This window comes from Lipotes vexillifer, unplaced genomic scaffold (genome assembly GCF_000442215.2).
Source record: "Lipotes vexillifer unplaced genomic scaffold, Lipotes_vexillifer_v1.1 scaffold142, whole genome shotgun sequence".
Taxonomy (NCBI): Eukaryota; Metazoa; Chordata; class Mammalia; order Artiodactyla; family Lipotidae; genus Lipotes; species Lipotes vexillifer.
The window spans coordinates 549,768-575,053 of NW_006795110.1; the positions used below are offsets into that span (position 1 = coordinate 549,768).

Genomic DNA, 25,286 nt, shown 5'->3' on the forward strand with positions numbered 1-25,286 from the left:
GTGTAGGGAGGGTTCCTCTGCTGCTTCAGAGGGGGTGAGGAAGCTGAAAAGGAACTCACAGGGAGCTCCCAGAAATGCCCTTGACCTGGGGAACAAGTGGGTACAGGACATCCAGAGAATCTACCAACTCTTGGACCTGGCTAGAGCCCATCCGTCTCACAGCCAAGCATGCATGACTTTGTCCCTGCCCAAGATTTGGGAAAGGAATCGAAAAGGAAAATCTTGTTCCTGGGTGTAACTCAGATTCCTTTACGCTATTTCCAGGCCCCTCTTGAAGCAGGTTCAAGAGGGAAACAGGGCAATGCTGGCAAGAGGAGTGGTTGGGATGGGCATGCTTGGACCTCCCCTCTTCCCTGGTTCCTGGTCCCTATTATTGTTTTGGATATATCAATCCCACCCACAGCCTCATTCGAGCTCACTAACATGGTGCCCATTGCTTTCCTTTAGGATTAGTGAATTGACAATTCATCCATCCATCCCTCCAACAAATATTTACTTATCAGCTACTACGTGTAGGTACTTGCTAAGCTCTGTGAAGCTGTAACTGTGCAAAAGACAGATCTGTCCTTCACACAGCTCACGTGAACATGGGGAGCCAGAGAGGTAATCAGGCAGCCACATTCCATGGACTAAATCTAAAGATAAAGGCAAGGTGTATCACATTGCGTCACAGAGGACCACTGTTGAGAAGGATCATGGAAGGTCTCTGGAAGGAGGGACACCTGAGAGCCAAGGAGTGGATTAGGGGATAGTGAGACAAAAAGGAAAGTCCAGACAGGAAACAGCATGTGAGAGGGTCTAGAGGCAAGATTTGAGTAAGTGGAGGTGGTTCAGTTTGGGACAATCATGGCATGTGTGTGTGTGTGTGTGTGTGTGTGTGTGTGTGTGTGTGTGTGTGTGTGTGTGTGTGGAGAGACATAAGGCGGGAGAAGCAGTCAGGCGCCAGATCAGGAAGGCTTTGTAAGCCATGGTGAGAAGGCAGGATTTGATTTTGAGGGCAAAGAGGTGGCTTTGAAGGGTTTAGACTGGCCCATGACATGATCAGATTGGTGTTTTTGCAAGATCACTCTGGTTTCTGGGTGCGGAGACAATGAGCAACAGGCACAAATATAAAAGCTGGAAGAAAGTCAGGAGGCTACTGCAGTGAGCCAGGCTAGAGATAATGATGGCATAGACCAGAATGGTGGCAGTGGAGACTGGCAGTGGCAGTTGGATTTGAGATATATTTTGGAGGTAGAGGCAACAGGACTTATTGGTAGATTGGAAAGAGGCCTGCCAGTTTCTGACTTGAACAATTGGGGGATTGGTAGTGCTGTTCATGGAAACAGGGAATATTGAGGGAACAGGTGTAGGGGAAGGTAGGAAATTAAGTCAGTGTCATGTTGAGTTCGAGCTTCCAGGAAGACATGTCCTGTAGCCATCTGGCCATATAGGTCTGAAACTCAGGAGAGAGGATGAGGCTACAGACAGAATTGTGATGTGTTGGGAGTGGATGAGGTAGCCCAAGGAGAGTGGAGGATGCAATGTTTTCTGCAGCAGCACTGTCCTTCCTGTCAAAGGATTCCCTCCCCTTTGGTGCCTGCTTCAGCCCAAACTCTAGGAGACAGTTTAGAAAGCACTCATCAGACTTTGCAATATAGTGAAAAGACCCTGTGGATAATCCTAACTCCTGGCTCCCTCTTTGCTCTCAGTTCCTGTCATTTCCACAGCATCTCAGGCTGACTTGATTAGTTTCCAACAAGAATTTATCCAGCCCCGGGGCTTCCCTGGTGGCACAGTGGTTCAGAATCCACCTGCCAATGCAGGAGGCACGGGTTCAAGCCCTGGTCCGGGAAGATCCCACATGCCACGGAGCAACTAAGCCTGTGTGCCACAACTACTGAGCCCGTGTGCCACAACTACTGAAGCCTGCACGCCTAGAGCCCGTGCTCCACAAGAGAAGCCACTGCAGTGAGAAGCCCGCACACCGCAATGAAGAGTAGACCCCGCTTGCCACAGCTAGAGAATGCCCGCGTGCAGCAACAGAAGACCCAGTGCAGCCAAAAATACAATATATAAATTTAATTTAAAAAAAGAAAATAATTTATCCAGCCCTGGGGCCAGGCCAGCTGCCGTTCTTAGGAAATTTGGTTTCCGGCTCCGCCTGCTGGCGGAGCTGGAGATGACTCACCTCCTCCAAGCACCTTCCCTCCTGCTTCCCCTGGAACAGACGCCTCTCACCCACAAAAGAGGGAATTAAGACCTCAGTCTCAGTCCCCTTCTCCACCCGCCAACAAAACCTCCACCCACTTTAGAACCCTAGCTAGAAATAGGGGAGGAAAGCCTAATTAGGTATCTGGGAATCACAAATTAAATTCTTTCTGTTTCCAAATCACTTTCTTATTTTTTATGCCCCCAAACCACTCTTGATCTCCTTGCCCATGAAGACTTCATTTGGTTATTTTTACCTATCTCTAAAAATACCCTCTCACATTCTCAGTCCCCAAGAGCAGCATTTTGCTGACACCAAGTTGGCTTCCCTCCTCCTCATATGCAGGGAAGCCGAGGTCTGTGCTGGAAAGAGCACTTGGCTGGGAGTCAAGGAACTTAGCTTTGAATCCCATTTCTGCCACTGATTCTGGTGTAATCTCAGACAAGCCAGTCCCTTCTTTCCCAGTGGCAGTTCCCTCACCTGTGACATTGCACTGACTCCAGAAAACTGTTCCAACTTTAGCGTTCTAGACTTTGCTCCAATCACCCTATCCTTTTCAATTCTTCCCATGCATCAAGCTTTCTCCTGTCACAGGGTTTTTAGTAATGCTCTTCCCTCTTCCTGAAATGCTCTTCCCTTCCCTTTTTTTTTTTTTGCGGTATGCGGGCCTCTCACTGTTGTGGCCTCTCCCTTTGTGGAGCACAGGCTCCGGACGCGCAGGCCCAGCGGCCATGGCTTACGGGCCCAGCCACTCCGCGGCATGTGGGATCTTCCCAGACTGGGGCACGAACCTGTGTCCCCTGCATCGGTAGGCGGACTCTCAACCACTGCGCCACCAGGGAAGCCCCCCTTCCCTTTTTATTATTATTTTTGTTTAATTAACTCCTCTTTATCCTTCAGCTCTCAGCTCAAACACTACTTTCTCAGAGAAACCTTTCCCAGCCCTTCCAGACTGGGTCAGGTACCTCATCAGATGCTCTCAGAACTCCCTGGAGTTTTCCTGCCTACAAACCTCATCATGGTTTGTAATTTTCCATATACTTGCGTGATCATTGTTTCAAGTGTACCCGCCCCCCAGCCCCCAATCAAAATTTAAACTACTTGATAGCAAGAATCTGTTTTGCTCACCACTGATCCCTAGCACCCGTATCCTTGCCTGGCCATCTTGTAAAGGCTTAACACATATTTATTAAATAAATGAATAATAGAAGAATGAATCCTTCTTTTCACCTATCAGCTGCTTTCTATATCTAACTAGCATTGTATTTAAGAGCAAAGAGTCAAAAGACAGGCTGCTTGTGTTTGGAACTCAGCTTTACCACTCACGAGCTGTGTAAACTTGTGTAACTTATTCAGTCTTTCTTGTGCCTCAGTTTCCTTATCTATAAAGGGATTTTAATAATGGTATACACTACATAACAAGGTTTTTGTGAGGATTAAAAGAGTTAATATACGTAAAGTGCATACAACAAGGCCTGGCACTCAAGTGCTCTATTAGTAATAGCTATTGTTCTTCTTTATTTTTTTAATTTATTTATTTAATTAAGTTATTTTTTGGCTGCGTTGGGTCTTTGTTGCTGTGTGCAGGCTTTCTCTAGTTGTGGCGAGTGGGGGCTAATCTTCGTTGCAGTGCGTGGGCTTCTCATTGCGGTGACTTCTCGTTGCGGAGCACAGGTTTCAGTAGTTGTGGCATGTGGGTCCAGTAGTTGTGGTGCACAGGCTTAGTTGCTCTGCAGCATGTGGGATCTTCCCAGACAAGGGCTCAAATCCATGTCCCCTGCATTGGCAGGCAGATTCTTAACCACTGTGCCACCAAGGAAGTCCCAGTAGCAGCTATTGTTCGTATTCTGCCTCATACATCTCTCCATTTACCTATTCTGAACTCTCCCACAAGGCCTCATTATCTTATTTCCGGTCTGTGAGTGTGGGTGACTCAGTGTAATCTGCAGATTAGAAAGCAAAGGTTGTTTTTTTTTAATTTTTATTATGGAAAATTTCAAACATGCAGAGAAGTAGAGAGAAGAGGATAATGAACCTCTGTAACAAGCTTCAACAATTATCAACATTTTGCCAATCCATGTTCACCTGTCTCTCATTTTTCTCTCTACTGGAGTATTTTAATGTAAATCCCAGGTGTCATATCATTTTATCTGAGAATACTCCATTATGTATTTCTAGCAGATAAGGGCTTTAAAACATGCAACAATACCACCATCACACTTTAAAAATTAACAATAATTAGGGAAGGTTTAAAAAACTCCATTGCCTTGAGAGAAGCAGTGAGAATTCAAGCCCTTGCTTTGGGGGTAGATGTGAAATGAGGAACAGCCAAGAGAGTTAATAAAAGTAAAGTGCTTTGAACAGGGCCTGACACATAAATGGAATATAGTAGTAACTCATTTTTTTTTAAATTAATGCTTATGGAGTACTTATTTGTTTGAAAGGGAATACAAAAGAAAGAACAGAAACAAGCATATATTTTTCATTCCCTGGTCTCTAAAGCAATTCAGTACACTTAATTTATTTAATCACTTCCCTGATGAATCATAGGAGGATAGCGGTCTGGACACACTATACTGATTTGTAACTGCAGTAACTGAGGCTATTGGCTACACAAGCATATCTCTGAAAAAGATAGCTCCAGGAGATTTGAGATGGGGCCCTTGGCACTGGGTTTTTTTTTTTTAATTTTTGAATTTTATTTAATTTATTTTCTTATACAGCAAGTTCTTATTAGTTATCTATTTTATACAGATTACTGTATATATATGTCAATCCCAATCTCCCAATTCATCCCACCACCAGGCCCCCTGCCCCTTTCCCCCTTGGTGTCCAGATGTTTGTTCTCTACATCTGTGTCTCTATTTCTGCCCAGCAAACTGGTTCATCTGTACCATATTTCTAGGTTCCACATATATCCGTTAATATATGATATTTGTTTGTCTCTTTCTGACTTACTTAACTCTGTGTGACAGTCTCTAGATCCATCCACGTCTCTACAAATGATCCAATTTCGTTCCTTTTTATGGCTGAGTAATATTCCATTGTATATATGTACCACATCTTTTTTTTTAAAGAATTAATTTTATTTATTTATTATTTTTGGTTGCGTTGGGTCTTGGTTGCTGCACATGGGCTTTCTGTAGTTGTGGCGAGCAGGGGCTACTCTTCGTTGCGGTATGAGGGCTTCTCATTGTGGTGGCTTCTCTTGTTGTGGAGCATGGGCTCTAGGCACACGGGCTTCAGTAGTTGTGGCACACAGGCTCAGCAGTTGTGGCTCACGGGATCTAGAGCGCTAGCTCAGTAGTTGTGGCACACGGGCTTAGTTGCTCCATGGCATGTGGGATCTTCCCGGACCAAGGTTCAAACCCATGTCCCCTTCATTGGCAGGCCAATTCTTAACCACTGCGCTACCAGGGAAGCCCCTACCACATCTTCTTTATCCATTCGTCTGTTGATGGGCATTTAGGTTGCTTCCATGACCTGGCTATTGTAAATAGTGTTGCAGTGAACATTGGGGGGCATGTGTCCTTTTTTTTTTTTTTTTTGCGTTACACAGGCCTCTCACAGCTGTGGCCTCTCCCATTGTGGAGCACAGGCTCCGGATGCGCAGGCTCAGCGGCCATGGCTCACGGGCCCAGCTGCTCCACGGCATGTGGGATCTTCCCAGACCGGGGCACGAACCCATGTCCCCTGCATTGGCAGGCGGACTCTCAACCACTGTGCCACCAGGGAAGCCCCACATGTGTCTTTTTGAGTTATGGTTTTCTCTGGGTATATGCCCAGTAGCGGGATTGCTGGGTCATATGGTAATTCTATTTTTAGTTTTTTAAGGAACCTCCATACTGTTCTCCATATTGGCTGTATTAATTTACATTCCCACCAATGGTGCAAGATGGTTCCCTTTTCTCCACGCCCTCTCCAGCATCTGTTGTTTGTAGATTTTCTGATGATGCCCATTCTAACTGGTGTGAGGTGATACCTCATTGTAGTTTTGATTTGCATTTCTCTAATAATTAGTGATGTTGAGCAGCTTTTCATGTGCATCTTGGCCATCTGTATGTCTTCTTTGGAGAAATGTCTATTTAGGTCTTCTGCCCATTTTTTTTTTTTTTTTTCGGTACATAGACCTCTCACTGTTGTGGCCTCTCCCGTTGTGGAGCACAGGCTCCGGATGCGCAGGCTCAGTGGCCATGGCTCACGGGCCTAGCCGCTCCACGGCATGCGGGATCTTCCCGGACTGGGGCACGAACCCATGTCCCCTGCATCGGCAGGCGGACTCTCAACCACTGGGCCACCAGGGAAGCCCCCATTCTGCCCATTTTTTGATTGGGTTGTTTGTTTTTTTTTAATATTGAGCTGCATGAGCTGTTTATATATTTTGGAGATTAATCCTTTGTCCATTGATTCATTTGCAAAAATTTTCTTCCATTCTGAGGGTTGTCTTTTCATCTTTTTTGTAGTTCCCTTTGCTTTGCAAAAGCTTTTAAGTTTCATTAGGTCCCATTTGTTCATTTTTGTTTTTATTTCCATTACTCTAGGAGGTGGATCAAAAAAGATTTTGCTGTGATTTATGTCAAAGAGTGTTCTTCCTATGTTTTCCTCTAAGAGTTTTATAGTGTCTGGTCTTACATTTAGGTCTCTAATCCATTTTGAGTTTATTTTTGTGTATGGTGTTAGGGAGTGTTCTAATTTCATTCTTTTACATGTACCTGTCCAGTGTTCCCAGCACCACTCATTGAAGAGACTGTTTTTTCTCCACTGTATATCCTTGCCTGGTTTGTCATAGATTAGTTGACCATATGTGTGTGGGTTTATCTCTGGGCTTTCTATCCTGTTCCATTGATCTATATCTCTGCCTTTGTGCCAGTACCATATTGTCTTTTTTTTCTTTAATTAATTAATTAATTTTATTTATTTATTTTTGGCTGTGTTGGGTCTTCGTTGCTGCATGTGGGCTTTCTCTAGTTGCGGCAAATGGGGGCTACTCTTCGTTGTGGTGCGCAGGCTTCTCATTGCGATGGCTTCTCTTGTTGCAGAGCATGGGCTCTAGGCATGTGGGCTTCTGTAGTTGTGGCTCACAGGCTCAGTAGTTGTGGCTCGCAGGCTCTAGAGCACAGGCTCAGTAGTTGTGGCGCACACGTTTAGTTGCTCCACAGCGTGCGGGATCTTCCCGGACCAGGGCTCAAACCCATGTCCCCTGCATTGGCCGGCAGATTCTTAACCACTGCACCACCAGGGAAGCCCTACCATATTGCCTTTTTTTAAAAAATAAATTTATTTATTTATTCATTTTTGGCTGTGTTGGGTCTTCGTTTCTGTGAGAGGGCTTTCTCTAGTTGTGGCAAGCAGGGGCCACTCTTCATCATGGTGCGCGGGCCTCTCACTATCGCGGCCTCTCTTGTTGCGGAGCACAGGCTCCAGATGTGCAGGCTCAGTAGTTGTGGCTCACGGGCCTAGTTGCTCCGCGGCATGTGGGATCCTCCCAGACCAGGACACGAACACGTGTCCCCTGCATTGGCAGGCAGATTCTCAACCACTGTGCCACCAGGGAAGCCCCCATATTGTCTTGATTACTGTAGCTTTGTAGTATAGCCTGAAGTCAGGGAGTCTGATTCCTCCAGCTCCGTTTTGTTCCCTCAAGGCTGCTTTGGTTATTCGGGGTCTTCTGTGTCTCCATATAAATTTTAAGATTTTTTTTGTTCTAGTTCTGTAAAAAATGCCACTGGTAATTTGATAGGGATTGCATTGAATCTGTAGATTGCTTTGGGTAGTATAGTCTTTTTCGCAGTATTGATTCTTCCAATGCAAGAACATGGTATATCTCTCCATCTGTTTGTGTTATGTTTGATTTCTTTCGTCAGTGTCTTATAGTTTTCTGAGTACAGGTCTTTTACCTCCTTAGGTAGGTTTATTCCTAGGTATTTTATTCTTTTTGTTGCAATCGTGAATGGGATTGTTTCCTTAATTTCTCTTTCTGATCTTTTGTTGTTAGTGTATAGGAATGCCAGAGATTTCTGTGCATTAATTTTGTATCCTGAAACTTTACCAAATTCATTGTTTAGCTCTAGTACTTTTCTGGTGGCATCTTTAGGGTTTTCTATGTATAGTGTCATGTTATCTGCAAACAGTGACAGTTTTACTTCTTCTTTTCCAATTTGTATTCCTTTTATTTTTTTCTTCTCTGATTGCTGTGGCTAGGACTTCCAAAACTATGTTGAATAATAGTGGTGAGAGTGGACATCCTTGTCTTGTTCCTGATCTTAGAGGAATTGCTTTCAGTTTTTCACCATTGAGAATGATGTTTGCTGTGGGTTTGTCGAATATGGCCTTTATTATGTTGAGGTAGGATCCCTCTATGTCCACTTTCCGGAGAGTTTTTATCATAAATAGGTGTTGAATTTTATCAAAAGCTTTTTCTGCATCTATTGAGATGATCATATGGTTTTTATTCTTCAGTATGAGCGGTAACTCTTATTTTGATCTTCTTTTCATTCTCTCCATTTATCCACTCTAAATCCTCCCCAACCTCTCTGAATGTGTGTGACCATTTACAGAGGAGGACTAGGAGTCATGGGTGGCAAGTTTCCTAGGTCATTGGCACCCTGTGGTGGGAGCTGGCACTCCAGAAGGCACTGAGAAGGGCCCAAAGGAAGCAGCTACTGCAGGACTGAGGGGGAGGGATGGAGAGCTGGAGGACTTTGTGTTTAAAGAGGGGGAGTCCGGTGGCTGTGTGAAAATGGCACTGAGAAAAATCCAGTAGCCTAAGGGCAGGTAAGCAGGAGGGTTGGTCCTTTTATCTAATGATCAGGGCGTTTGGAGATCACTGTCCCCGGGAAACAGACAGGGAGTAGCATGGTTCCTGAGGGCCTTCCTTTTAGCTTTTCTCCAAAGCCCACATAGGGGCAGTTGCCTAAGGCAGCAATCAGCGTTCTGCGTTGCTTCATCCTGGGTTCTCAACAATTCCAAAGGTATGAGTGATGATGGCAGACACTGAACCAAAGCACAACTAGAGATGGCCTTCCTCAGACTCAAGATAAAGATTTTTGTGCTCCTATCTCTCTCTTCAATGGAATTCTCTCCACCAGCCCTTCTTCTCACCACCCTCATCCTTTGGGTACCCAGGGAACCTATACAGTTGACTCCCCAACCCCTATCCCCAATTCAAACTTGACTCCAGGAGAAGAAGTGATTCAAACACTTCAGCAGCGTAAAAAAGCTCCTTCACAAACTGGCTTCCAACTAACCCTGAAACCTCATTTCCCACCACTCCCCTCTTCTTTGCAGCAATAGGCAGTGTGACACTGTGAATGAGCACAGATTTGTGTTCACACAGACTTGGTATGGAATTCTGGCCCTACCATTTCCCAGCTTTGGAACCTTAGGGCAAGTCAATTTATTTCTCTGAGCCTCGATTTTCACATCTGAAAAATGGGGATAGTAGTGGTATACTAAAAGCCCTCTTAACAGAGGGCCTAAAGTCACATGAACATATGACTTAAAGTCATATAAACCAGGAAAGTAGAGCACCTTCTTTAAGTTCCTTTTTTAACTCTGGTTGCTGGTAGCTTGTTAGCTCTGTATTCCTTACCAGGACCTCCTGTTTTAAGATAACTCACGCAAGTGGTTACTATGGTGCCTGGCCAGGGCGGGTGGTTTCAGTCGGTGTTTCCCTTAACACTAACGTTCTATGAAATTTACAAAAAGCTTAAAATCTTCTGGATATGTGGTAGGCATACGACTGGGTCAATAGGTGAGTTTTCAAATACTGAATGTTAATTAGTGCCTCGAGGGATCTTAATGTCCACGTTCTTGCCAGCATGTGAAAAAGGACAATTTTTGTTCGCTCACAAACCTATTTAGCTTTGCCCAAGGAAGCCACTTAAACTCAGTCACCACGTTACCTGAAGCCCTGAGCTCTGCCTTTGAAAATATGACTGCATCTCAGTTGGAGCTTCTGAAGAAATGGTGGTGACCATACACAACAGCACTACTTATTTCTCAAATGAGACTTTTGACTTGGTTCTTGAAAACTCTTCTTTACTGTGAGTTTAAATCACGAGGACTATGCCTCCTAGGGTGTATGAATTCAAAGCACGCTCGGTACCAGACGTTGGCGATCAGGGAAGGGAGGATATTTGGGGATCCAGGCTGTGGAGGAGGTTTCTAAGGGCCACTAAAACGACTGAGATCATATCAGGCGGTCTACTCCACTCACAAGGATATCACACGCACACAAGAATTCGCCGCAGCGTGGTTTGGACTAGATTGAAAATGCAAAAGACGACAAGAGGACACAACCCACCCCCGCTACGGGTTCAGCCACCGCCTCTACACACACATCCCCAGCGCGGTAGGCGCATGCGCGCGACCTTCGTGGGCGGGGCTCAGGCGGTGGCGCCGGAGCTCGTGCAGTGGATTGGCCGGCCGCTACACTGTCCATTGGCCCTGCCCCGCTTCCACGCGCAAGGCTCATGCGCAGGGCGGGAACGAGGGAAGTTCAATCCGCGGTCGAGATATACGGAGCCCGATCTGAGGGTCATGGAGGCGTCCCGAGGGTTTGCGGAAGCTGGGGCCTTAAGCCCAGAGCAGGCTGCCCGTTACCTGAGGTACATTTGGGTCGCTGGGCGGGTCTAGTTCACAGGCCCTGGCCGGGAGTGGGTGTGGGTGTGCAGTCCCTTGGACCCTCCCAGGGGCCCATACTGTTGAGGTGGAGCCTTATGAGACGCGCGGCCGTGTTCTCGGAGGAGGCGTGGGGATCTCCCCTGATTTCTAAAGCCTGGGGAGCCCCCGATGCCCCGGGTTAAGTAACTCCGGTATGAACTCCTTAAGAGCCAGAACTTCAATCGATCCAGGCTTTCTCGGGTCTACAGCTTTCAAAATCACCATTATTTTTAACATCTTTATTGGAGTATAATTGCTTTACAATGGAGGGTTACTTTCTGCTTTATAACAAAGTGAATCAGCTCTACATATACATATATCCCCATATCTCCTCCCTCTTGCGTCTGCTTTCCACCCTCCCTATCCCACCCCTCTAGGTGGACACAGAGCACCGAGCTAATCTCCCTGTGCTATGCGGCTGCTTCCCACTAGCTATCTGTTTTACATTTGGTAGTGTATATATATCCATGCCACTCTCTCACTTTGTCACAGCTTACCCTTCCCCCTCCCCGTGTCCTCAGGTCCATTCTCTACATCTGGGTCTTTATTCCAGCCCTCCCCCTAGGTTCTTCAGAATCTTTTTTTTTTTTTAAGATTCCATATATATGTGTTAGCATACGGAATTTGTTTTTCTTTTTCTGACTTACTTCACTCTGTATGACAGACTCTAGGACCATCCACCTCACTACAAGTAACTCAATTTCGTTTCTTTTTATGGCTGAGTAATATTCCATTGTATATATGTGCCACATCTTTATCCATTCATCTGTGGATGGACCCTTAGGTTGCTTCCATGTCCTGGCTATTGTAAATAGAGCTGCAGTGAACATTTTGGTACATGACTCTTTTTGAATTATGGTTTTCTCAGGGTGTATGCCCAGTAGTGGGATTGCTGAGTCGTATGGTAGTTCTATTTTTAGTTTTTTAAGGAACCTCAATACTGTTCTCCATAGTGGCTGTATCACAAAACACCATTTTGAAATCCATTTTCTTTTAATAAAGATTGGTAATGCCTTATGATATTATTCTTACTAAATTTAAATATTTTCTATTATTCTGTTTTACATTTATAATTTAATGTATACATTTTCAGTCAAGGTTCAACACTCATCTTTCTGTTTGGAACTAGCTTTTTAAAATTATTTAAATATATATTAATATATTAAAGATTTAAAATTCTTGTTATATATGGTAAAATATTTTCCTTTTGTAGTTTTTCAGTGATTTTTGTGTATGCTGTGCTTTAATATACAAAAATAAACATTAATTTTAAGATACTCCCCTACAAAAGCCTTTCTTGGGTTTTTCCAGTCTACCAAGCCCCAGGCCTAGGGGATACAGAGAGGAGTAAAACACTGTTCCTGCCCCCAAACTGCTTATAATCTACTGGTGGAAAGGGATAGGTAGACCATAATTGCTATATTGTTTGATAAGTGCTGTAAGAGGTACAGTGTGCAAGGCATACTACAGGAGGGAATGGCCAACTACAAGGATCAGTGAGCTAAGGGAAGGGCTCACAAGAGGAGACACTGGTGTTGAGAAACTAATCATTCACCAGATGGCTAAGGGTGGAGGACATGGTGATGTGGGAATGAGCATTTAAAATTTTCTTTAAATTATTACAAAATCAACATAAAATTTACCATCTTAACCATTATTTTTTTAATTTATTTTTTATTGAAGTGTTTTTATTTACAATGTTGTGTTGGTTTCTGGTATATAGCAAAGTGATTCATTTATACTTATATATAGTCTTTAAAATTAAAAAAATCTTTTTAAATTGAAGTATAGTTGATTTACAGTATCGTGTTAGTTTCAGGTGTACTTTTTCATATTCTTTTTCATTATGGTTTATTACAGGATATTGAATATAGTTCCCTGTGCTATACAGTAGGACCTTGTTGTTTATCCATTCTATATATAATAGTTCGCATCTGCTAATCCCAAACTCCAAAAATACGGAATGCTTCATGAATTTGTGTGTCATCCTTGCACAGAGGCCATGCTAATCTTCTCTGTATTGTTCCAATTTTAGTATATGTGCTGCCAAAGTGAGCACCCATTTTAACTCTTCTTAAGTGTACAGTTCAGTGGTATTAAATATGTTAACATTGTTGTTCAGCCATTACCATCATCCATCTCCAGAACTCTTTTCATCTTGCAAAACTAAAACTCTATACCTATTAGACAACAATTCCTCATTCTTCTCTCCCCCAGCCCCTGGCAACCACCATTCTACTTTCTCTGTGAATTTGACTTCTCTAGGGACCTTACATATAAGTACAATCATACAGTATTTGTCTTTTTGTGACTGGTTTATTTTTTATTTTTTTAATATTTAAAATAAATTTATTTTTATTTTTGGCTGTGTTGGGTGTTTGTTGCTGTGCGCAGGCTTTCTCTAGTTGAGGCAAGCAGGGGCTACTCTTTGTTGCGGCGATCTGTCTTCTCATTGTTGTGCCTTCTCTTTGTTGCAGAGCACTGGTTCTAGGTGCGTGGGCTTCAGTAGTTGTGGCATGTGGGTCCAGTAGTTGTGGCTCATGGGCTGTAGAGCGCAGGCTCATTAGTTGTGGCGCACAGGCTTAGTTTCTCCAAGGCATGTGGGATCTCCCCAGGCCAGGTATTGAACCCATGTCCCCTGCATTGGCAGGCGGATTCTTAACCACTGCGCCACCAGGGAAGCCCATGACTGGTTTATTTTATGTAGCATAATGTCCTCAAGATTCACCCATGTTGTGTCATGTGACAGGATTTCCTTGCTTTTTAAGACTGAATAATGTTCCATTTTATGCATAAGGTCACATTTTGTTTATTCATTTATCTGTTGATGGATATTTGGGTTGCTTCCATCTCTTGACTCTTGTGAATAGTGCTGCTGTGAATGTGGGTGTACAGATATCTCTTTGAGATCCTGCTTTCAATTCTTTTGGGTATATATCCAGAAGTGGGATTGCTGGATCATATGGTAATTCTACTTTTAATTTTTTGAGGAACTGCCATACTGTCTTCTATGGCAGCAGCACCATTTTACACTCCCACCAACAGTGCCCAAGGGTTCCAATGTCTTCACATTCTCTTCAACACTTATTTTGTTGTTGTTGTTGTTGTTGTTACTAGCCATCCTAACGATATTGAAATGGTATTTCATTGGGGTTTTGATTTGCACTTCTCTAATGGTTAGTGATGTTGAGCATCTTTTCATGTGCTTATTGACCATTTGTATATTTTCTTTGGAGAAATATCTATTCTAGTCCTTTGCCCATTTTTTAATTGGGTTGCTTGTTTCGTTGTTGTTGAGTTGTAATTCCTTATATACTCTGGATATTAACTTCTTACCAGATGTATGATTTGCAAATATTTTCTCCCATTCTGTAAGTTGCCTTTTCACTCTGTTGATTGTGTCCTTTCATGCACAGAAGTTTTAAATTTTGTTGTAGTACAAATAAATCAATTGGAGCAGTGGAATAGTTTCATCTCCCTTTCCAAAAAAAGAATGTTTTAAGGCTGTTAGAAGACAAAAGGTCTCCTTACAGAGGAGTGAAACACATCTTTGGACTGAGTTACATGACTTCCTTAAAGGAGACTTGGGGAAAACAGAGGGAGGAAGTGTGTGGGGGGTAGAGTGTTGGCTTCAGAGTTGGGCCATTTGGGGTTCAAATTATGACTCTGGCACTTGTTAGCTGGGAGGCCTCAAGTAAGTCCCCTGACTTCTGAGCCTCAATTTTCTCATCTGGAAGATGGGGATAAGGCTTAAGACCTTTAGTCCCCCACCCCGTCCTTTCCCTGAGCAAGCAGCTTGTGCTGATTCCCCAGTGTTGCCTAATAGAAATGCAGGAGACAGAGCTTTGGAGGAGTAGCTTTATTGCTTTGCCAGGCAGAGGGGGACACAGCAGCCTCCTGCCTCGAAAACTATGTGTGTGTGTCCCCCCCAGGAGGATTTGATGAGTTTTATAACAATGCTTCCCAAGGTGGGGTTGCTGACAAAATTAGGGTGTATGTAGGGTCTCAGGTGGTCGTCTCCTAATCTTGATGAGCTTCTCTGGTCCTTTTAATCTTGCCTCAGGTGGTTTCTTGGCTGTTTTCCCCCCATTGATTAGCAAATGTTTGAATCTGCCCTTTGGAATTCAGGGGAGGTCACGGCTGCTGGAGTCTTGCCTACAAGAAACTGGGGACAAAAAGGCGTCCGTGTCCAGGAGCCGCACGGGCCCTGCTTGGTTTCACGTCCCGCTTTTCTTTGATACTCCTCAGTCTTGAGGAGAACAGATGTTGGATGAGAAAAGGGAACAATCGTTTTGGATAAAGTTGTTAATCATAAACTCGGCAGGGGACTCAGTTTTAATCCCCACTTTGGTTTTATGTTTCCCCAGATCTTTTAGGGAACCGGGTCAACAACCGCTCTGACTACTTCTGCTGAGATGGGGCATAGTCCTGCCTAAATTTTGGGGAATAGATACCAAATTAGAAATATTTGAGTTCCAAGTCCTGGATCTGAGTCTTATATGATTAAGATCTCAATCCCTTGTTCTTCCATTTTGATACAACAGACCAGGTTAGAGGTAAGAGGAGTGACAACTAGAACTTTAGTAGACAGAATAGATCTAATTTCCTTAGGAATTCAGGAGAATATGTCTGAAGCCAGTTGTTTCCAAACCATTCCCTGTAAGGGAGGAAACCCACCAAGGCAATCCCGAAGACCTGGAAGTAGGAAACTGACCACATATCTAGCAGTTAGAATTATCGAAAGAGTCAGCATATGAATCTATAGTTTTGTAGGTAAAAGGTATGAGAAAGGATAAGAAAACAGAACTTTCATTCTGGTTGTTGGAACAAATACTTAAGATTTCCCAAAGGGTGAGACATCGACTTCCTGCAGGTCTGTTCCTCTGCTGTGGGCAGGCTGGGTTCATCAGTTTCAGATAATCTTTTTACTCTAGTGTGATGTATTCATGGTTTAACTCCATCCAGTTTTAAGGAGGTGTGAAAAGTAAGGAGGACATCTTCTATGGCCCATTCCATTTTTCCTCCAGCTGTCACTCGGGTCCTTGTTTTTTCCAAACCTTCAGCAGCACCTGGTCTCCCACTTTGAAGGGATGTAAGGGAACTTCCAGGCAAGGGGGAGACCTGTGGAACATAAACTTATGCATAGCAGTTAACAATTGACCAACCTGTTGTACATACTGTTTAATTTTTTTCTTCCTACATTAGAAATGTTTCTCTTTCTTTTTACTCTTAGGAGCTAAGAATGGTCTCCTGTATATAATTTCTTAAAGGCTCAATCCTAGCCAGCTTCTAGGGGCCACCAGTATACACAGGAGAGCAATTGGCAAGACCTTGTCCCATTTTAGATGAGTTTCCTGTGATTCATCTTCTTAGCTTTTCCTGTAGATTGGGGTCTCCATGCTGAGTGAAGTTTCCATTTTATACCTAAAGCTTTATTTGCTGTTTGTGTTATTTCTGCGACAAAAGCAGATCCATTGCTACTCTGAATAGTAGAGGAAAGGCAGTACCTAGTAATAATGTCCTTAAAAAGTGTTTTTGTCACTTCCAGATGCTTTTCCTATTCTGGCTGGAAAGGCCTCTACTCCACCTTGAACCAGGTGTAATCCTCTTAAATCTTTAACCAAAATCTCGTTGAAGAGGGTGGGGGAATTTTTAAATTCTTGTGGCATCACAGAGTCTGATATAGCTCAGAAAATTCAAGTTCGCAACAGTACAGGAATAAATGCATCTGGAATCACATCCACAGTGGTCACCTAGTTTTACCATAGTTACTCCATTTTGACTTTCAAATGCATTCTCCTCCTCAACGTTAAAGGAGATGTACAATGCATGTCTGAAAGGCCACAAAATAGGCTGCTTTTTAAAGTTAAACCATGTATAGGCCAGAGTGACTTCCTCATACTTCAATAAGTGCAGATTTTTTTTCTTTCATTTCCCCTTTTGATTGCAAGTCTTTCAACAGAAGACGTTGATCAAAATATCTATCCCTCAGTGCCAGGGTGATTCAACTCTTCACCCCAGGTATAGATCATGTCCTTAGGTGCTAGGCCTCCTTTATATTTGCCTAGTTAATCCTCATTGGGGGAAACCTGATCAGGGTAAAACTGAACAAGCTCAGAGGTATGTTAAGGAAGAAACGCTTTATAGGCCATACATTTTATCATTTATGCTCAATTGTCACATAAGCATTGTACATGTGCTTTTAGCAGTAGACCTAAAGCAAACAGTGATACATCATGAATAATTACAGTCTGATAACTTTACTAGGTAATTTTTCTTTTCTCCTAAACATCAGGGCAAAAGTGTGACTAACACAATAACTTCCATAAATACAGACTTTAATTAACAGATCTAGAATTTTATATCTATTGAAACATAATCTTTTTCCCTAAAATTACCCTCATCTCCATTGAACACAGCCAAACCAAGACATTTGCTTTCAAAGTAGGTCTGTAATATTAAGTAACCAGTGATATTCCAGACCAAAAAAAAGAAAAAACAAAAAAACATTATAACCATATTCACTAGTTCACTCAGTAACCAATCCTTTTGTTAACTTTTTATGAAGCCATCAGATTCTCCATTAAGATTTTTTTTTTCTTATCCATCTCAGCAGTATGATGTGAAATTTATCAGAGACCTGTATTTGTCAAAAGGGGTCCTTCACATAAATCTTGATGATGAAGCACTTTGCAAAAGCAGAGTACAATAATAACTGTCTATAAATGACAGAAAGACTTTTAAAAAAAGGGCATAGTTAAACATCTGATTGCAATGTAATCGGTAAAGAAACTTGGTTACAATAACCGGGATTACATTTAATTTAACTGATTACATTTGATTTAACATAAAAAATAATCCTGGTTAAATCTTTCTCTCTGAGATGACTCAGGGGCCCTCTGAAGCATCTCAAAGTTAGCTGGAGGTCAAAAGAACTTTTAGAAACTGCCAAACAATACTTATTTACTTAACCAAAGTGAAAAGATTTCAACGCAAATACAGATCACTTAAAGGCAAAGGAACTCACAAGCTGTTATCAAAAGCAGTATTCCAAGAAAATGTTGAAGGGAGAAACCAAATCTGGTCTTGCCTTAGCCCAGTCCCAACAAAATCCATTTATCCAATTAGATTTAATCCAGTCTTAGAAAATCCTGATCATGCACAACTGTAAAAACATGTGCTTTCTTATGGAGAGTATCTCAGGGTGGCACCAAATACCTTTAGTTTCTCTCTCTGCCAAGGTAAGCCAATATTCACTAACTAATGTTTCAGTATCTTATTTTATTTGTAAATGGCCTACTTATTCAATAAACTTCCATCATTTAACTTAACTCTAAATTTTTAAGCTACAAAGTAGCTGAAGAGATTATTCTTAAGTACACATTCCTAAAACAATTATTTCTAAAGAGTTTACCCCAAAGCTCTTATCTCACTTGCATTATTTAACATTGATGACTCTAAAGACATGTCTATATTAATCAAACCAACAAGCTTAAGCCACCTTCAATAGCAGATATCAATTCAGTACTGAATATTTCCCAGATCATGTGGTCCTAAAATTTATCTTGGCCAATTTTCTAGACATTTAGATTTAGTTTGTAAGAGGTTACTTTCAAGTCAATTAAACAGAGCTCATTTACAAGTTAACTTTTACATAAAGACTGAACCAGAGACCTCAGTTTTCCCCCTTCCACAAAAAAGACCTTCTTTCCCTGCCTTTTTCTTCAGTCTCAGGAACTAGAGATGGTCTAGATAAGTGTTCCAGAGGGCCCAGGCACAGGGGGAAAGAAATAACAATTCCTTTTCATGGGGGCATAGCTGAAGATCTCCTAGTTTTGTAAAAATACCCTGGGGGTGCCGTTACAAGATGGAATAGAACTCTGGTCATCCATAACAATGAAACAGGAGGGAAGGGGGCAGGGAACAACCTTTGAAAGAATGACATAGTCCAAGGACATGACATAAACTGATTAGAGCCAAATGGGTCCAAGATGGCAGGACAAGTGGACTTCCACTAGACCTTAAGCCTCAGTATACGCTCATTGTAACACATCAGTAAGCTAAATGACACACTCACAGGCGCCATGACAGTTCCAAGGCCAGCCATAAGGATCAAAAAGTGGGCTGTGGGGCTTCCCTGGTGGCGCAGTGGTTGAGAATCTGCCTGCCGATGCAGGGGACGTGGGTTCGTGCCCCGGTCCGGGAGGATCCCACATGCCGCAGAGCGGCTGGGCCCGTGAGCCCTGGCCGCTGAGCCTGCACGTCCGGAGCCGCAACGGGACCTGCGTACCGCAAAAAAAAAAAAAAAAAAAACAGAAAACAAAAGTGGGCTGTGGCCCAATTCCTGGAAATCCATCCCCACCCTTTCCCCAAAAAGCTGGAATATTCCTCCCACTCATTAGCCTATGAAATTACCCACCCCTATAAAAACTGATAACCCCATACTCTGGTGCCTTTCTCACCTCCTGAGGTGGCCCACACTCTGTGGAGTGTGTTTCTCTCTAAATAAATCCACTTCTTACCTATCATTTTGTCACTCACTGAATTCTTTCTGCGATGGGACATCAGGAACCTGAGCTTCTGATCAGCTCGGTGCTTTGTGATCACCTAGAGGGGTGGGATAGGGAGGGTGGGAGGGAGACACAAGAGGGAGGAGATATGGGGATATATGTATATGTATAGCTGATTCACTTTGTTATACAGCAGAAACTAAGACACCATTGTAAAGCAATTATACTCCAATAAAGATGTTAAAAGAATAAAATAAAGTAAATCCATTACTTCTAAAAAAAAAGGGAACCTGAGCTTCATTAAGTCCTGAAGCCAGGTATGTGATCTCAGTTGGAAGACTGTGGGTTTTGGCCAGGTTCGAGTCCCGGCCTTGTGGGTTCGAGTCCCAATCTGAGTTTTGGCTGAGTTTGAGTCCCAATCTGACTTTTGGCTGGGTTTGAGTCCTGGCCGCGTGGTTTCAAGTCCCAGTCTGGGTTTTGGCTGGGTTTGAGTCCCGGCACGTGGGTTCAAGTCCCAGTCTGAGGTGCACGGTTTCAACAAGGCTAGTCCAAAAGGGAAAATCCCAACCAACAATTCTGCCACAGGCAAAGCCCGACGCGATAGGGTACACTGGTGTTGTCACATGTGAGCCCTGTTATTCGTCTCAACCAGTCAATGCAAGTACTGAGACACATACATACAGACAACAAACAAAAGATCAGATAAGATGTAGCCCATTTCCACTCCCAGACAGAGGACTCAAAATGGCTCGCAATGATCCGGTAGAATTTTCCCACCCTACACAAGTGAGAGTGGCTCACCCCAAAACAATACACACAAAAACACAAATGACAGGCTATGGCCACACAGACAGAAACTCAGAGGAGGTATAGTTTAAAAATTCCACTTCCACTCCTGGACAAAGGCTTCCAAACAGATTGGCTCAGTTCTTGAAAGAGAACAAACCCAGAGTTGGCTCTCAGGGGGCCCAGAGTGGCTCAATTGATGCAAGGGAGTGAGGCCAAAGTGGCTAGCCCAGATGGAGTCGAGAGAATTTCCAGCCTTTCCATTCCTGTGACAAAACAATTCTAGCTGAAGAATAGTATAATAATTTAGGCCACCATACAAAGGCCACCTCTTCTCACTTTTAAGAATATACATTGGCTAACTGAAAGCAAAACCAGAATTCTCGCCAGCCAAACGGAAGACACACACACACACACACACACACACACACACACACACACACACACACACACACACACACACACACACACACACACCCCAAACAGCCCAAGGTTCAAACTGGGTTCTAAGTCCCACTAAGCTGGTGGCCTTGGTCCAAGTTGCGCCTTACAAATGGGATCTTCCTAATGGAAAATCCCCAAACGGGAACCAGAGTTCCCCCAAACGGACCAGGTCAAGCGGCCTCGGTGTGCATGCTGGGGGACTTACCAAAAATGCTGGCAGAGGTGTTGTGACGTACCTAATCCTACTTTTCTCCTTCTCCAAAATGCTTTCTCAGAGCAGGAAGTCCGGGCTGATGTGGATAGAAGAGGGGGTGTCCTCAAGGCAAAGGTGGCCTTGGCAGTTGCTAGGGCAACCTCTCTCCCGTTCTCCACCTCCATCTCAGAGTTCCGACTACTGAGATGGCAGTCTGGGTATTATCGGGGCACAGCCCTATGGCAGGGCATCTCTAGTGATGTGGCCTCAGAGAAGTCCTCCAAACCTCTGCTCTCCCGAAGGAGGCTGGCGTGCAGAGAAACCTCCGGGCGTCTGATCAAGCCGAGGGGCCCCATGGGGCTGCGGGCCCACGAGTCAGATACCAGGCGAGCCCCCCAAATTTTGTTGCCGAAAACCCGGCCTCTGTTCAGTGCCGAATAGTAATGTGTAGGCAGAGCTTTGGAGTAGAAAGGGAGTAGCTTTATTACCTTGCCAGGCAAAGGGGGCCACAGCGGGCAGCGGGCTCCTGCCTCAAAAAACTGTGTGCCCACCCCCCCACACCCACCCCGAGGATTTGATGAGGAGTTTTTTTTTTTATTATTTTTATTTATTTTATTTTTGGCTGCGTTGGGTCTTTGTTGCTGCACGTGGACTTTTCTCTGGTTGTGGTGAGCGGGGGCTACTCTTCGTTGTGGTACACAGGCTTCTCATTGCAGTGGCCTCTCTAGTTGAGGAGCATGGGCTCTAGGCGTGCGGGCTTCAGTAGTTGTGGTACACGGCCTCAGTAGTTGTGGCACATGGGCTCAGTAGTTGTGGCTCGCGGGCTCTAGAGCGTAGGCTCGGTAGTTGTGGCACACGGGCTTAGTTGCTCCGTGGCATGTGGGATCTTCCCAGCCCAGGATTCGAACCCGTCTCCCCTGCATTGGCAGGTGGATTCCTAACCACTTTGCCACCAGGGAAGCCCTGATGAGGAGTTTTATAACAATACTTCCCAAGGTGGGGTTGCTGACAAGATTAGGGTGTGTGTAGGGTCTCAGGTGGTCCGTCTCCTAATCTTGATGAGCTTCTCTGGTCCTTTTAATCTTGCCTCAGGTGGTTTCTTGGCTGTTTCCCCCCATTGATTAGCAACTGTTTGAATCTGCCCTTTGGAACTCAGGGAAGGTCATGGAAGCTGGAGTCTTGCCTACAAGAAATGGGGGCCAAAAAGGCCTCTGTGCCTGGGAACCCCATAGGGTCCCACTTGGTTTCATGATCTCTGCTACTTGCCACCAATGGGGAGTTCTTAGAGGTAAATGTTGTCTCAGGCAACAGTCTTATGTCTTGGAAAATGGTACTCATCACACTTTGTAGTAAATAAACAGATTCGTGTGAGTGTCTTGTGAGCCTATTCAGACAAGATGATAATATACAACAAGAAATTTAGCTTTTGAATCCCTGATGATCAAAATCTCCTGATGATCAGGAGATTACCATAGTGCAGAGCTGTTTTTGTCATTGAAGGATGAAACCCATCTACCACTCCTGGGTCCACTTCCCTCCCGAGCTGGGAAGTTGTCCTGAGCCAGGTCTCCTGCTGCTCCATTCTCACCAGGGAAAGCTCCAAGCTGTCAAGAGTAGGCAAGCACAGAAGCCTGGGACACAGGTCCTGCCAACAGAACTAATTGTACAGCAACAATTTGGCAGCTCCACAAAGAACGTCAGGGCTGTCAAAGGTGTGTAGAGGAGAGGCCCCACCTACGTGTCTGGTGGGGGGGCGGGTGTTTGTACCCTCAGGATGCCAGGAGGCATGGACCTGGCAGGGTGCACCTTTGCCTTACTTATTCATTGTATTTGTAAACTGCGCCTGGGCACAAATAATTTCTCAAGCATATCTCATCGGCTAAAGCAGCAAATCTGGCCTGAAAGGGGAAGTCAGGGAGCCACCCCAGAGGTATTCCCTTGAGCAAATTCCTTGTGTCAGCTTGAGCTTGGACCTTGCTCCAATGAAACTGTGCTCTGTTCCAAGGAAGAGAGCCATTTTAGACACAACCTCCAATCCCCCAGGGTTTGAATCCTGGAGACCCATCTGCAGAAGGGAGTGGTGGAATCGGAGCTTCTCTAGCTGACTTGCCTCTGAGATAACAGATGCTGGGAAAGAGGTCCTCATTGGATGCCCCATCCTCCACCACAGTCCCATGTTGAGACCAATCACCTGGAAAACCCAGAACTCCAGTACTATCTCCTGGACCTTACTTCAAAAGAAGGAACGGCCCAGCTACTTATTTCCAGGCACTGTCACATGTGTACACCCATTTTGCCCTCACGACAATGGAAACCGAGCAGGACCCTGTGGGGTTCCTGTGCATGGAATCCTTTCTGTCCCCTGTTTCTTGTAGGGGAAGGACTCCAGCCTTCAGGACTTTCCCTGTGTTCCAAAGGGCAGATCCGAACAGTTGCTAATCCAGGAAGGGAAGGGATGCAAAGACAAGGGAGGGGAAGCCAAGAAAAAATAGTGCAGCCTTGGGGCAGGGTCCTCAAGTGATACACATAACAGTGTCTTTAAGCTCTTTATAGAATTAAAACCCAGCAAATGAAAGATTTCAGCATTCTTCATACCAGAGAAGCTCAGCAAGAAGACTACCTGAGACCACACACACACACACACACACACACACACACACACACACACACACACACACACACACACACACACACACACACACCCCAAACAGCCCAAGGTTCAAACTGGGTTCTAAGTCCCACTAAGCTGGTGGCCTTGGTCCAAGTTGCGCCTTACAAATGGGATCTTCCTAATGGAAAATCCCCAAACGGGAACCAGAGTTCCCCCAAACGGACCAGGTCAAGCGGCCTCGGTGTGCATGCTGGGGGACTTACCAAAAATCCCAAGGTTCAAACTGGGTTCTAAGTCCCACTAAGCTGGTGGCCTTGGTCCAAGTTGCGCCTTACAAATGGGATCTTCCTAATGGAAAATCCCCAAACGGGAACCAGAGTTCCCCCAAACGGACCAGGTCAAGCGGCCTCGGTGTGCATGCTGGGGGACTTACCAAAAATGCTGGCAGAGGTGTTGTGACGTACCTAATCCTACTTTTCTCCTTCTCCAAAATGCTTTCTCAGAGCAGGAAGTCCGGGCTGATGTGGATAGAAGAGGGGGTGTCCTCAAGGCAAAGGTGGCCTTGGCAGTTGCTAGGGCAACCTCTCTCCCGTTCTCCACCTCCATCTCAGAGTTCCGACTACTGAGATGGCAGTCTGGGTATTATCGGGGCACAGCCCTATGGCAGGGCATCTCTAGTGATGTGGCCTCAGAGAAGTCCTCCAAACCTCTGCTCTCCCGAAGGAGGCTGGCGTGCAGAGAAACCTCCGGGCGTCTGATCAAGCCGAGGGGCCCCATGGGGCTGCGGGCCCACGAGTCAGATACCAGGCGAGCCCCCCAAATTTTGTTGCCGAAAACCCGGCCTCTGTTCAGTGCCGAATAGTAATGTGTAGGCAGAGCTTTGGAGTAGAAAGGGAGTAGCTTTATTACCTTGCCAGGCAAAGGGGGCCACAGCGGGCAGCGGGCTCCTGCCTCAAAAAACTGTGTGCCCACCCCCCCACACCCACCCCGAGGATTTGATGAGGAGTTTTTTTTTTTAATTATTTTTATTTATTTTATTTTTGGCTGCGTTGGGTCTTTGTTGCTGCACGTGGACTTTTCTCTGGTTGTGGTGAGCGGGGGCTACTCTTCGTTGTGGTACACAGGCTTCTCATTGCAGTGGCCTCTCTAGTTGAGGAGCATGGGCTCTAGGCGTGCGGGCTTCAGTAGTTGTGGTACACGGCCTCAGTAGTTGTGGCACATGGGCTCAGTAGTTGTGGCTCGCGGGCTCTAGAGCGTAGGCTCGGTAGTTGTGGCACACGGGCTTAGTTGCTCCGTGGCATGTGGGATCTTCCCAGCCCAGGATTCGAACCCGTCTCCCCTGCATTGGCAGGTGGATTCCTAACCACTTTGCCACCAGGGAAGCCCTGATGAGGAGTTTTATAACAATACTTCCCAAGGTGGGGTTGCTGACAAGATTAGGGTGTGTGTAGGGTCTCAGGTGGTCCGTCTCCTAATCTTGATGAGCTTCTCTGGTCCTTTTAATCTTGCCTCAGGTGGTTTCTTGGCTGTTTCCCCCCATTGATTAGCAACTGTTTGAATCTGCCCTTTGGAACTCAGGGAAGGTCATGGCGGCTGGAGCCTTGCCTATAAGAAACAGGGGACAAAAAGGCCTCCGTGTCCAGGAGCCCCACAGGGCCCCGCTTGGTTTCACCAACACTGCCTCTCACGCTGGCGCCAGTCTCACTCACTCCACATGCTCTCTTGTGAGCATGCTCAAATGGTCTCTTTCCCACCCCCCTCAGCAAGCACCCCCTTCTCTCGCAATCATCTTCTACTCTCACAATCCCCACCTTTCTCACATTTCTCTGTCTCTCCTGACATTCCATCTCTCATGAGCCCTCAACTCCCCCCCCCCCCCCCCCCCCC

At 44.9% G+C, this 25,286-nt stretch overlaps 1 protein-coding gene across 2 annotated transcripts in view; it reads left to right on the forward strand.

Moving 5' to 3' along the window:
* ERCC6L (ERCC excision repair 6 like, spindle assembly checkpoint helicase) overlaps positions 1-25,286 on the forward strand; it is an 81,357-nt gene that overhangs the window by 5,582 nt on the left and 50,489 nt on the right. Inside the window, exon 2 of one of the 2 annotated variants that reach the window (XM_007467466.1) lies at positions 10,729-10,800. In XM_007467466.1, coding sequence (XP_007467528.1) covers positions 10,733-10,800 — 68 coding nt within the window. In that variant the 5' untranslated portion in view covers positions 10,729-10,732. Of the gene's footprint in view, positions 1-10,682; positions 10,801-25,286 lie in introns of those variants that run through there. The other variant, XM_007467465.1, reaches the window with a different exon arrangement.